The 14,844-nt window shown below is 40.0% G+C and overlaps 1 protein-coding gene across 1 annotated transcript in view; it reads left to right on the top strand.

Moving 5' to 3' along the window:
* The window catches only part of LOC124723043 (E3 ubiquitin-protein ligase HERC2), an 819,840-nt gene that overhangs the window by 506,451 nt on the left and 298,545 nt on the right, over window positions 1-14,844 (top strand). Inside the window, exon 55 of the mRNA XM_047248222.1 lies at window positions 10,589-10,831. Within this exon, the coding sequence (XP_047104178.1) occupies window positions 10,589-10,831 (243 nt within the window). The remainder of the gene's footprint in view (window positions 1-10,588; window positions 10,832-14,844) is intronic.

The raw sequence follows: 14,844 nt of genomic DNA, 5'->3' as shown, positions 1-14,844 counted from the left end.
GCAGGATGATTATGCAAATGGATGATGTATTGTAAGGATAACTACTATCTCCATATGTCAGAGAAGCTGATGGTGGAGGGAAGGACTAAATTGCTTGGGTTGTGAAGCAGCCATTGAAATTGAGCATGTTGTGCCCAGTTGCATGTTGTGTCACCATGTGGTTAACTTTGTTCTTGATAACAATTTGGCAGAGGCATTCGGGTGGACTGTGCTAGACTAGTCTGTGCAGTTGCAATGACCACTGTGTCCAGATGGCTCAATGGTCAGAGCATCTGCCCAGTAAGCAGGAGAAACAGTTTCAAATCCCAGTCCGACACACATTTTCAGCTTTTCCCATTGATATAAATCGATGCCCACTAGCAGCTACATGTTGTAAATCTTTTGTGTCTTGACTGCTAATTGCAGCCGGATCAAAATCGTGTCCGGTCTTTTGGACATGTCCAAAAGAACAGACACCCCACATATATTTAAGAATTTGTTCACTGATTCTAGAGTCATACATATTCTGGGTGATAGTGTCACTAATCACGGCAGGACAGTAATATCTATCACATTCATGCTTAAACTTGCAATGCCTGGTCATGCCTTGTAAATCCACTGCCCACTGTTTTTTAGTTTGACGAGGCTGTCAACGTAAATGAAAAAACTTGTAACAAGCAACAGCCATGTTCACTTGTTCATCAAAGTATGAAGGCAAGCTGAATAATAATGCCTCCCAGTTTTTTCTGTGACAACTCTGAAAGCTTTTTAAATAAAACAAATGTTATGAACATTCTGTATCTGTATTCTTCATGTCTACATATTTATTTCTCAACATAGTCACCCTGGCGAAGAACACATTTCTCCCAATGAGAGACCAGTTTGTTGGTACATTCGCTGTAGAATTGACTTTGTTGATGGAACTACAACCTCATCTTTGCTTGCACTGCTCCATCACTGTCAAAGTGAAGGCCTCAAAGGTGTTCTTTAAGTTTTGGAAACAGATGAAAATCGGATGGGGCCAAGTGGGGACTGTTCGGAGGATAATCAATGACAGTGAAAGCAAGGCGTCAGACTGTTGCAGATGTCGCAATATTCATGTGTGGTTTGGCCTTGTCACACCAAAGGAGAGGGTGCTCCATGTGTGGTCAAACTCTTTGATTCAAAACTCAATTACAGCAAGCTGCTTCTTGTGCACCAACACAGTTACACTACACACTACAATTCAGAGACCTCTAGTGTCAGAAGACTGTATATATGTAGACATGTCGTATAAAGATGTAGACTGTTGATAATGTTTGTTTTATTATAAAAGCTTTAAGAGCTTTCACATAAAAAATTGGAAGCATTGCTTTTCAGTATATTTTCAGTTTGTGGTGCCCCACAGCTCTCATAGTTTTCAAAAATTTCATTTTTTCGCCATGAACTGCTGGTAAAATTTTTTTTATTTATAGAACCAATTTCAGTTGTATTACCATCACCAAAAGTATTCACAGCATCATGTTAGGTGAAATATAAAATTGTTATTGTCAGGTGCTAAAACCATGAATAAGACACTGTCATCACATCATAATATAAATTATGTCATCAGCCTACAAAAACTGTGCTAGGGACTGTACACATTTGTGTTAAAAGTGTGCATTAACATTACAGAGTCATACCATGGAGAGTCTCCCAGCAGCTCAAGGCAATAATACAAAATTTTTCAAATTACTTTTCAGCACACCCTATTATTTGTCTACTGCAGCATTCGAGACCTCATAATCTACACTTTCAGAGTGGGCAGTGGGAAAACATTTACAAGCCAGCCTGTATACTGTGACACCTACTGCAGCCAAGAAGTGAGGTTTGCTATCAGTACCTGAATACAATATACAGTGAAATGGGTGTCGAGCTGAGCATCTTATTCAAACCAGTCTTCCTCCTGTGTGTCGAATGCCTGGAACTATGGTGCACAGACAGGTGATACTTGTGGCATGGCACTGCTTTCGGGGCAGTAAAAGCTGCCACTGAACCTCATTTGGAGTTGCATCTGTTGTGTCATCCTAGTTAGGAGCTGCTGTATTCGCTGGGCCTGCATCTGAATAGCTTGGCTCAAGACAGTTCCTGCTGTACACTGGCCATGATTCAACACAGAGTAGACACAGAAAGGCAACGAAATATCACAGGAGGTGTAAAGAATCTCTTGATTATAAATCACAAACAATAATATGCAAAAAGCAGCCTCTGGATCAGAAAACAATGAAAATAGCAAGTTGCAGGTCAAAATGTTCTGAAATACAAGAAAGTTAGGAAACAAACAATGTGGTGCACAAGCATGACATGTGTTCAAGAATCTGCAGGAAATACACTATCTTTGTTGCTGTAGTGTTGCCATCAACAAGGAACCAAGCCTAAAAAAATAGACAAATTAAAGACCAGCATGAGCTCCAGCATTGTTGTGTACTGTAGCATTGCAGGGGTTCTAGAGGCAGAAACCGCAGAATGAGAGATACATCATCATTTACTTAACTCTAGAGTCCAGTAGTCACTGATATAGAAAGAGGTAGCGCACTCGCAGGCTGATGTCACAAGACTGAAGCATTAATGGTAGCATGCCGTGACCTCTTATTCACTTCGATTCTGGCGCTACCTGTGCCAGCTGAGGAGGGCATGTCCATTGTGGGGTCATCAGTTGGCAGCCATATTTGATTTGTGGCTGTTTCTGGCACAGCGTTCATAACATCTGATGCCAACCTGTGAATGATAAGGGGACACTCTGTCTTGGTGTCTGTTGCAAATGACACCACACCTAATCCATGTATCTCCCTTCCAGCTGCTAGTCACCCACACCCAATCCTCCCCTCTACCTCCTGCCTCCCTCCCCCTCCAACACACCACACCTGACACTGCCCCACCACAACCTCGTTCACCTAATGAAATTAATGAAATGCAGCACTGAAACCGTTCATCCATCCGGCACCATATAGGTGTGGGTATTCTTTTGTGTGTGTGTGTGTGTGTGTGTGTGTGTGTGTGTGTGTGTGTCAATGCGTGCACATGCTTCTGGGGGGAGGGGGGGGGGGGGGCATGTATTTTACTCTAGCACGAAAAATGATTACTCCAAAAGCTAGGAAGTTTTATTTTTGATGTGCATGCTTGTCGTGGTATTTCTTAGGTCTTCAACTTTCAAACTGTTAACTCCTTCCTCACCTATCAAAGTGGATTTAAAGAAAAGGAAAACATAAGTTCAAGAGAGTTAGTTGATAACTTACTTACATATTCTTGTGTTCCACGAGTCATAATTGTGGAATGAGTCAGTTTTCAATTATAATACCTCCATCGATTTTGTGACACACCAAGGCCGCATGATGGCCGGTGTAAGTAATTTCTCTTTCTGGTAATATACCTATGAATGTCTTCATTGTTTTTGAACTGTGGTGATTGTTGACAACACGCTTCATAAGGGAGACTGTCAGGCTGCTGTCAGTATTCCTAACTATTTAAAGAGATATCTACAAGAGTTTCTAGGGTGGACAACATGTGTTACCCTTGTTACATGCTTCTGTACAAGAAAAACTTTCTCCTTATATGGAGAATTGTGCTAAAATATGATGCCATAAGATGTTAACGAATGTATGTCACCAAGATTGTTTTGAGTATGCTGCAGAAGTTTCACTGGGTAGCCTATATACATCCTCTACACAGCCCCAAGTTTTCCCCATGTGGTTTCCAAATTTATGGTGAACTGAAGAAAGATATTTGTGACTGTCAGTGTTGCTTTGGTTGAAGAGGTGCAGGCCTGAGTACAATCATGGTTCCGTAAGCAACCACAAACATTTTTCCATGGAGGCAATGACCTTCTTATCTCACAATGGGATAAATATATTAACATTTATGGTGATTACTTTTGAAATAATAAACTGTGTATTTACTTTTCTTCTGTCTATTTTGTTTTCATTTGACTGCCCCATATACAGGTAAATATATATTAGATACATACGTGTAATTTGAAACTGGCACTCATAAAGTCATCTACAGAATCGAAGCAGTGTTTCTATAACACCACTTTTTGCATGAAATTTGTAGACTACAAAAGATTATCTGGCAACTTGTTTCACCTAAGTACTCTCCTGTGCATAATCCTGGTATGCCCTTTCTTGCCAATTGTGTGAATCTTATTTACATCATGAGTGTCATGTTTTTGTACATTACATGTCTAGTTCCATAGGGCCAAACTGAAGAACAAGTACGCATGGTTATTGTATGGGTCAGTATGTGAAATGACAGCAGAAAGCTTAATAGTAGATAAAATCAACAATATAATGCAGGAATCAGCTTCATTTGTTTCTCTCCAGGACCCCCCCCCCCCCCCCCCCCGCCCTTCATACAATAGGAGTAGTTAGGAAGTTTATTGAAAATGAATGCAGCAGAATGCTACCTGCCTTTCTGGCTAGGAATCAGGGAGGTGTGATTTCTGCCTAGTATTAACTTAGTGAAAGTTACTGAGTCTTAGTAGACCAATGTCAGAATTCCTAAACTCCTGCCCCTTTCTTAGGCATAAATACACTTTCTGAATGGGGAGAGTTATCCCAGAGTATAATGCTGTATATCACTTATTGCAGATATTGTTCTAGTGGTAAATCCAGTTACAAATCATATGCCAGTTCTGTGTGATAGAAGTGGCACTTTTAGAAACTGCAGAAACTGAGTCTTTCTATGATTTAGTATCAATTTATTTTCTGTTAGCTATGAGCTTAATCTTGAACTGCACTCTTTGATACATTGACTATGTTGCACATCCTTCACTACCAAGCTAGTGTTATCACCAGACAGATATATTTTACAATCACCTGTCACATTAGAAGGCATGAAACAGAAACAGTAGTAGTTTCATCACTGACCTTTGAGGCAACGCCCCCCCTCCCCACCACTACCACTACCAGCCCCCCCCCCCCCCCCCACACACACACACTTAACCATGCCCCATGAAAAGCAACTTTCAAAGAACATGAGAAATGTGTTGAAGAAAACATCATGGTCTGAAAGTCCACTTAACCTTTTACTGATGGAATGTTCCTCTAATAATGAAAAATCGGCAGAAATGTTGTCGATAATTGTGCCACTATTCCCCTGCACTCTGGTTGGAAAGAATACAGTCTGCATCAGATGATATAAATTTAGATCTTCCAACATTGCACAATCACTTGTAAAATACCACATAAACTATTTTTTGGAACTTTCTAAAAAAGTGAACCAAGAACTCTCTCCAGCTTGAAGAAAATGTCCTGAAATCAGAGTTGGGTAGCTATAGATAATTATAATGAAGAGTTTAGTTTGACTAAATTCAGCTGCTCCAGCCCAACATGTTCAGTGCAGTGCTTTTATATGTCATTACATTCAAATGGAATACTGTTTTTCATGTACATGGCCACACTCTCACTCCACAAAGAGGTCATTGAAAAATAGCCAGCTAATCTGTGTGTCAGTATAGGAAGCCTCTGGATTGCCACATTGTTTAAGTGTTGGTGTTGTATACCAGTTATGTCAAGAGTTTTCATTTACAAACAGTTCACAAACTTTGTCTCTAATACTTCTTACATTTTGCTGAAATATGCTAATTCCTTCATTACTTAAATACGTGAACTTTTTTGAATGTGGTTCCTTTGTTAGAGAGACTTCCTTAAGGATTGATAACTATCATCTAACTTCAGCCTTAAAAATGTGCAGCTCTAACACCAATTATTACAGGAATTTTCCCATGAGTGACACCACCACCTCTCACTAAACTGTCACCATATAATATTGACCAGTATTCCCTTACCACCTCTTTGCGGTGGAAACCATGCCTAGTGAAACCTGAGCTATCGACAGACTCAACTAGCATCACTGCAATGTGAACCGTATCCCTCCATCAGCTGTGCCTACTCAAGCCTTACATTAATATGCCTATCAGCTGTATCAAGATGAGGGTGACCATAACTCTGAAACAGCTGCATGAGATGCACATTTTTGCCCCCAATTTTTCTTATTTCAGGTCACCACCTATATCACATTCCCTGTTCCTATCAAGAGTATTTCCAAATTTCCAACTTCACCCGCAACCACTATCTGGTCCTCTTTTGTACATAACTTTCCTGTGTCATGCCATGAGTTACCAGAGCTAACCCTGCACTAGGATTCCCAATGCTTGTGACCTGGTACTCACTCCCCAGCATTTCTTGCAACTGTTGACCTACACATCTGCCACCAAAACTACATAACAGCAGAACCTTTTCTTTCTGTTTTAATTTACAACTGACTAAGGCTTCTTAATTATTGATGTCTGCTGCATGTTTCTCACACCTACAGCAACAAGAAACTCCTCTCCTCTAAACTGTGAGAGTTGGTCAAATCTATTGGTGATATACAAAGTAAAACTCTCTGGATATATTCTTGTAGTGGCATTCTTACCAATTACCATTTCCCATTCCCCAGCCCCATCTCCCTCCTTATCCCATCTAGTTGCCCTCTTGCATTTTCTAACAGCACCTGAAGGGCACAGATCCTGCAATTCTGCTCCTCTGTTGAATACTTTTTGCTACAGATCCTGCAATTCTGCTCCTCTGTTGAATACTTTTTGCTACAGATCCTGCAATTCTGCTCCTCTGTTGAATACTTTTTGCTACAGATCCTGCAATTCTGGGAGAGGGGACTCGCTAAAACATCCCACTGGCTTTCTCCCTGCATCCCCCCACCCCACCCCAAGTGTAAGTACTTTGCACAAATCACACACCTTAACCCACTACTCACAAATCTACTACAAAACTCACAAATCTACTACAAAACTCACACATCTACTACAAAACTCACACTTGTCACTCATGACAAAAATTTTACAACTGTCAAAAAAACTAAATATCAATGTTACCTAAATTTGCTACTACAGTAAAACCATTTTATAATCTAACTAAAATGATTTCAAATTTTACTCCTATTAACACTGCTACTCCACCACCAATACTACTACCACAAATATTTCACACAATTACTTGTCTAAAACAAATGTGTCCATTGGTACACTCAGCAAAAATTGAACACAACACAGTGAGTGAACTTTTCCCATAAGTTTTTTCCACAGTTATTTCACAAGAAACAAAAATCTATACCAGTCTACAGCTACTAAAATTAATAACTGATAACAGTGCACAAACAAATTTATCGGTACTTAGCTTTGTGATCCACCCCAACCTCTAACCAGCATTGTAAACACACTTTGATGCAAGACATAAACACACTCACAGATAACAGACTGTTTGAAGCAATAAGAGCACAAGACAGTCAGACATGATTATAAATACACTAATAAATTACTTTTTGAGCAAATTTTATCACAAGCTATTGTTTAAAAAATAGTTGAAACATAAAACTATTTAAAAAGTGAGTGAGTGATACAAATAGCAGTATGCCACCCGTGATTTCACACATTTTTTTGCAAATAAGTGAAGATTGTTGTTTAAAAACTAGTAATTTGAAACAGGATGGGTACTGAGCTCACAGAACAAATTTTTCATACCAGAGTGGAAAGATACATTCTATGTTGTTTTAATAACTCTTATTTGCATGGTAGACATACTTTGAAGTAATCATTAAGCTAATCATCAAAGTTTATTTGACTATTCATACTCGTGTGGTAGATCTCAGTCCACATTAGTTGCTGTGAGGTGATACCAACAATTACTGCAGTGACTGAGTAGTTTTTAGACTTTGCATCTATGAATGTGGTGCCTCCTGAATTCAAGGACTGGCATGCTTTAAAACATGAGACAAAAATTATCCAAACTGTTGTTCCTTGAGACTAGTTGTACACTGTATAACCATTTGGCTCTAATTGAGAAGCAGAATGGCATTCATAATTGAGCATGGTTATCAGTCAATATAATCCACCGTTTGGCCAATGCACTCTTATCAAAACCTTTTGGTCAACATGAGCAGTGTCATTCTGCAATATGTGTCAGGTAGATAGTACTGTGAAGATTCAAGGGTAGTACATCTGCGGATAACCTCTTAGTGTTTACAGTTATAAGACAGATACACAGTTGATAATCAAAGAGAATAAGAGTGGTTTATGCTGTAAATTATGCAGCTCTGATGTTTATGCAACATCTACCACAGAAGAGTGGTAACCAAAATGAAAAGCTTTATGAAAAATAAGACATACTGATGGATTCTGTGATGAACAATGAAACTACACCAAAAATGGTATCCAAAACATTAGTTCACTATTTTCTTAATGTTAAATTGTCATTAAGCACAGTTCCAAGTTTTCAGGCTTGCTAAAATGGTGAAGCAGAGAAAGAATAACAGTAATTACAGTAATGAATAACTGTGTGGGGTTCTCATTTGCCTTTGGTTGTTTTGTACTCCATAAACTCTGGACATTGTGTAATTCATGTTGTATGCTAAAGATATTGTTCAATTCTTCATAACCTGCAATGCTGGCTATGGTAACATAGAAAGTTTATTATACATAAGCTGAATTTTCAGAGCATAGCTTTGCCTACAGGTTCTTACGAGCTTAGTTCTACAATTAAGATTGTCTCTTCAGTTCAGTTACTTATGATTATATTTCTAATAAACCAGTGGTTAATTCATAATTTTTGAAAGATCTCCGAATTCTTGAATAACAATTACTTTTCTGCTATTGTTTCATACCAGCCATTACAAAATTTAAATTTCTCTCATCATCTGTGAACAAATGTCTGTCAGGTGTAGCCGGCCGCGGTAGTCTCGCGGTTCTAGGCGCTCAGTCCGAAACCGCGCGACTGCTACGGTCGCAGGTTCAAATCCTGCCTCGGGCATGGATGTGTGTGATGTCCTTAGGTTAGTTAGGTTTAAGTAGTTCTAAGTTCTAGGGGACTGATGACCGCAGCTGTTAAGTCCCATAGTGCTCAGAGCCATTTGAACCATTTTTTTTGTCAGGTGTAATTAATGAAAAATCAAATAAAAAATATTTTATTGAGCCACACTAATTGGGCTACATATAAATCATTGGCATTATTTTAGCTAATGTTGCTCTTCTCAAGGAGACATACCAAGAATAAAAATGTGACAAATTAACATTGGAGTACTAATTGTAATAATATTGTAGAAGTGTGACATCTTATTTCTCTGTGATGATGTTTGCATTTATACACTCCTGGAAATTGAAATAAGAACACCGTGAATTCATTGTCCCAGGAAGGGGAAACTTTATTGACACATTCCTGGGGTCAGATACATCACATGATCACACTGACAGAACTGCAGGCACATAGACACAGGCAACAGAGCATGCACAATGTCGGCACTAGTACAGTGTATATCCACCTTTCGCAGCAATGCAGGCTGCTATTCTCCCATGGAGATGATCGTAGAGATGCTGGATGTAGTCCTGTGGAACGGCTTGCCATGCCATTTCCACCTGGTGCCTCAGTTGGACCAGCGTTCGTGCTGGACGTGCAGACCGCGTGAGACGACGCTTCATCCAGTCCCAAACATGCTCAATGGGGGACAGATCCGGAGATCTTGCTGGCCAGGGTAGCTGACTTACACCTTCTAGAGCACGTTGGGTGGCACGGGATACATGCGGACGTGCATTGTCCTGTTGGAACAGCAAGTTCCCTTGCCGGTCTAGGAATGGTAGAACGATGGGTTCGATGACGGTTTGGATGTACCGTGCACTATTCAGTGTCCCCTCGACGATCACCAGTGGTGTACGGCCAGTGTAGGAGATCGCTCCCCACACCATGTTGCCGGGTGTTGGCCCTGTGTGCCTCGGTCGTATGCAGTCCTGATTGTGGCGCTCACCTGCACGGCGCCAAACACGCATACGACCATCATTGGCACCAAGGCAGAAGCGACTCTCATCGCTGAAGACGACACGTCTCCATTCGTCCCTCCGTTCACGCCTGTCGCGACACCACTGGAGGCGGGCTGCGCGATGTTGGCACGTGAGCGGAAGACGGCTTAACGGTGTGCGGGACCGTAGCCCAGCTTCATGGAGACGGTTGCGAATGGTCCTCGCCGATACCCCAGGAGCAACAGTGTCCCTAATTTGCTGGGAAGTGGCGGTGCGGTCCCCTACGGCACTGCGTAGGATCCTACGGTCTTGGCGTGCATCCGTGCGTCGCTGCGGTCCGGTCCCAGGTCGACGGGCACGTGCACCTTCCGCCGACCACTGGCGACAACATCGATGTACTGTGGAGACCTCACGCCCCACGTGTTGAGCAATTCGGCGGTACGTCCACCAGGCCTCCCGCATGCCCACTATACGCCCTCGCTCAAAGTCCGTCAACTGCACATACGGTTCACGTCCACGCTGTCGCGGCATGCTACCAGTGTTAAAGACTGCGATGGAGCTCTGTATGCCACGGCAAACTGGCTGACACTGACGGCGGCGGTGCACAAATGCTGCGCAGCTAGCGCCATTCGACGGCCAACACCGCGGTTCCTGGTGTGTCCGCTGTGCCGTGCGTGTGATCATTGCTTGTACAGCCCTCTCGCAGTGTCCGGAGCAAGTATGGTGGGTCTGACAAACCGGTGTCAATGTGTTCTTTTTTCCATTTCCAGGAGTGTAAAAATAATATCTAACCTGTAGTATCTGTTTTAGGTGTCAGCCCTCCTTGGACATCATATTGTGCAGGTTGCCTGTGGAAGCAGAGATGCACAAACATTGGCTTTATCTGATGAAGGCCTTGTTTTTTCTTGGGGTGATGGAGATTTTGGAAAGCTTGGACGGGGTGGAAGTGAGGGGTGTAATGTACCACGGAATATAGAGCGTTTAAATAATATGGGTGTAATACAAATTGAATGTGGTGCTCAATTTTCCTTGGCATTATCAAAGTATGGCCAGGTAATAAAGATACAGACTTTAGTAGTAGTAGTAGTAGTAGTAGTAGTAGTAGTTGTTGTTGTTGTTGTTGTTGTTCTTCTTCTTCTTCTTCTTATTATTATTATTATTATTATTACTATTACTATTAAATGAATGGATGAAAATACACATCAGCTAATTTGCAGTACTATCCACACAATTTTTCTTTTCCTCTGTGTTGCTAACACTCAATTAGAAGAACTCAAAAAATTTTGGAAAATACCATATATGTGTCAGCAACTGCCAGTCATAATTGACATGCATTCTCAGGGCAGGTGGCCATACTGTGATTGTTGAACCATTGTAATGATCAGTTACCTTGTCCAACATGTTCATTATCTTAGACAATGATATTTATAATTGTTCTTTTTTGTTTAATTAAATAACAGCTTTAAATGTCACAATTGAGTTTGTCCCTTAAACCATTCACAGGTGTTCATCTATTAGTCACACTGAATATAAAGACATTCAACAGGTATCTTGCAACAACAATATAAATGTGAATGATGTTGCATAACAACTCATCACACACACACACACACACACACACACACACACACACACACACACACACACAATGTATAAAACTTACACAGCAGGAGCCATGTTCTAAACTGGAACGTTCTGGCAGAACAAAAGCTATAAAGGGGAGGGTAAGTAGAAGGGAGTGGACAAATTGGGCTAAAGAGCATCTGAGTACAAATCAAATCCTAAAAACTGTTTTTAAATCAAACAGTAGTATATTAATGTACATAGCTAGACAAATATTCAAGAATAACAGTGATATTAAGAAAGTACATATTCCATGATATATTAATGAATGTCCACCAGACGACATTCAGTGAAAATAAGTGAAGAAGTGTAAAGCACAATAAGGCAACAAATGGCTGTCCAGCAGAAGTAACTCTGCACAAACGTATCATGTTTGCTCGATGCAAGGGAGATTTACCAAGCACTATGGCATGGTCTGCTCTTTACTGACTAAGCAGATACTGAATATTAAACAGTCAGCTTCATTAACATGTAAATGTATTATATAAATTTTAAAAAGCATCTAGAAACTCATTTTTCAGATTTATCTGTTCATCCAAAAGCTATAATTCAAAGTTTCAGTTTGTTTTAAGAATGTCCGTAAGGGTACATTCTTCATTTATTTATGAGTTGCTCATTGCAACAGTTGCTGCATGGCTTTGCTCCTATAGTGATGTCATTGCACCAACCAACCAACCAATCGCAGCTTGATTCACTTTGGGGCAGGCTGGGGTGGCCGAGCGGTTCTAGGCGCTACAGTCTGGAACCGCGCGACTGCTATGGTCGCAGGTTCGAATCCTGCCTTGGGCATGGATGTGTGTGATGTCCTTAGGTTAGTTAGGTTTAAGTAGTTCTAAGTTCTAGGGGTCTGATGACCTCAGAATTTAAGTCCCATAGTGCTCAGAGCCATTTGAACCATTTCACTTTGGGCCCAACCTTCCTTTTAATAACCTTGATTGTATCGAAAAACAGGATTGATTATGCTGTAATGTACCACTGTTAAAAATCACATATATGTATTTATAACTTATTTTGAAAAGGAAAATGCCTTACTAGAAGTTGTAGTGGTCTATCTGTTGGTTTTGTAGATATATCATAAACTGAAGCACACAGATTAGTGCTGCAAGTGCAACTGCTAGCAACAGAAAGATCTTTACCTTTATTTTCAATGAGGTTTCAATTTCCAACTGTTTTTTAATTCTTTTCCTACTTCGATTTCACTGCCATCAAACCTAATGTTTTCTGCTTCACTTTCTAGATTGTGGAGACTAACATTCACTGTTACAGATGGAGATGCTATAATGTCCTCATTTGCTTACATAACTTTTTCTGCCAAGTGAAGAAATCTGATATGCTTGGCTATTTTTCCATGTGACTACATTCACTTTCAGTAACACAAAGAATTAACTACAAAAAAACAAAACAAAGACCACAATGATAGCAAGAATGCTTTTATTGTGTATTCTTAGTGCCAACTGTGAAACACATGCACAAACACAAAACAGAAAGTGGGGAAGAACTGTTTGTTCGATAAATATATCAACTAGTTCATTCGCTTGGTGATCAGCATGTACAGATTGATGGATAGGTCGATATTAACTTCATTTTCCTAAAATCCACTTCTATTGTATTTAATTTTATTTTACGTCTTTAGTATGGGACAATACAATTTTTTTAATAAATTGACAGAGTGGTTAGCCATATGCCTAGCATGTATAAAAATTGTTTTAATTTTATGAAGTAAAGTTTGACTTTGGACTTTGGTTCTGTAATTTGTCTGTCCGTTTTGATTGGACCAAGATAATTTTTGGTGGGCCTGGGGCCACCCTGGCCCACACCTAGCACTGCCACTGGACCTGCTGTTATTTCATTTTGCCACTATTCGCCCTTGCCTGCTAAAAGGTTGCTGACCACCAGTTTAGGTATTGGTAATGCATGAAGCATACCACTGCCAGGATTTTGTCTTTTGTACTGCTGCTGCCGTTGCATTTTTATCTTCGTATTCAGGAACCACATGTGACTGAAATGTCTAGTTCTGATATACACTTTTATAATTTCTGGTGCTTAATCAGTATATTTGATTTGAACAGCAGCACAGATTGTTTTCACTATGTTTCTTTCTGTCAAAGTACTAGCCAAAGACTTAAATTCAATAAAAATAACTTCAGTTTGATATACTTTCTGTAATCAGTCGTATGTCATATGTTTAACAACTAGTTGTGGTACAGGGCACCCTCTGCCATGCAGTGTACAGTGACTTGTGGAGTATGTATGTAGATGTAGATGTAGACTGTAAGCTCACCTTGAGATAGGACTTCAGTCCAACCAAAATGTTCTATATCTGCAACAGGAGGACTTAAAATATTACTAGATGATGACCCCACTGTATCATCATAGTTCTTTGCGTGAAACACGATGTAGTCAGCCAGGTAGGAGAATCATCCTGCACATCGCTCAGGTCCCTCTTTGACAGCAGAGTCTTCAAGTGCAGGTTGAAAAGGGAAGTTAATATCCTGGAGCTCTCTGATCATGTTTGATTTAAAAAATTTGACACTGTTATCTGCTTACACTGCAGTTTCATTTCAAACTGGAGTATCATGGGTGTTGTGACCCAAGAGTAGCAGCCGTAATCAATGTTTTACTCCTGTTGGAGAAGGAGTCAAGTAGAAGTGCCCAGTTCCTCTTATTTGTGAGAAAAATTTTTCCATTGTCATGGTTCAGTTGTGCGGTTAGAATAAGTCTTATTTACAGTGGCCGAAGATCTGAGAACAGTCTGAATAATGAGCAAACATTTGTCATTATGCCTTTCTGTAATGGGGCAAATGATTTATACATCATACACTCTTTTTTTTTTTTTTTTTTTTTTTCAAATGCTTACCTTAAAATTCTTTCTTCAACATCCTTGTGCATCACGTAACGAAATGATAATGTATTCTTGTCGTTGCATCTACAGGCATCCAGGATGTCAAATGTGTTGTTCGCAAGTTGAAAAACATTAGCTGCTTTCTCTTCCCCAGACATCAGGTACTTTAAGACTCAATAAAAACTTTGATGTTCTCTGCCACTGTCAGTGAGGTGAACTTGTGACAGTTTAGGACACAACTACATTGCACTCGTACCTAATGTGAGTAGTTTTTATATGATAGATTCATTAACAATTTTCCCATCTGGAAGTCTTATTCCATCATCTAGAAAGTCGTTCCTCATTAATTTAAATATATGTGGAACATCTAACACGATGCTGATTCATTGATCCTCATATTGCAGATTGGGAAAGCGATAATTTGTTTCTGTCACATTAAGACCTTTCCAAACAGATGGATTTTTTGTGCTGAGGTCACACAGTACCACACAACAATATTGAACCCAGTATATTGTATGGAGCAGATAATAGTGTTTAATTGATCAACTCTTATCTGTCTGTGAAAATTAAACTCAACTCGTTGGTTCCATACTGAAAACAT

This window comes from Schistocerca piceifrons, chromosome X (genome assembly GCF_021461385.2).
Source record: "Schistocerca piceifrons isolate TAMUIC-IGC-003096 chromosome X, iqSchPice1.1, whole genome shotgun sequence".
Taxonomy (NCBI): Eukaryota; Metazoa; Arthropoda; class Insecta; order Orthoptera; family Acrididae; genus Schistocerca; species Schistocerca piceifrons.
The sequence above is the reverse complement of the archived record's forward strand: the minus strand, read 5'-3'. Positions and strand labels throughout refer to the sequence as shown.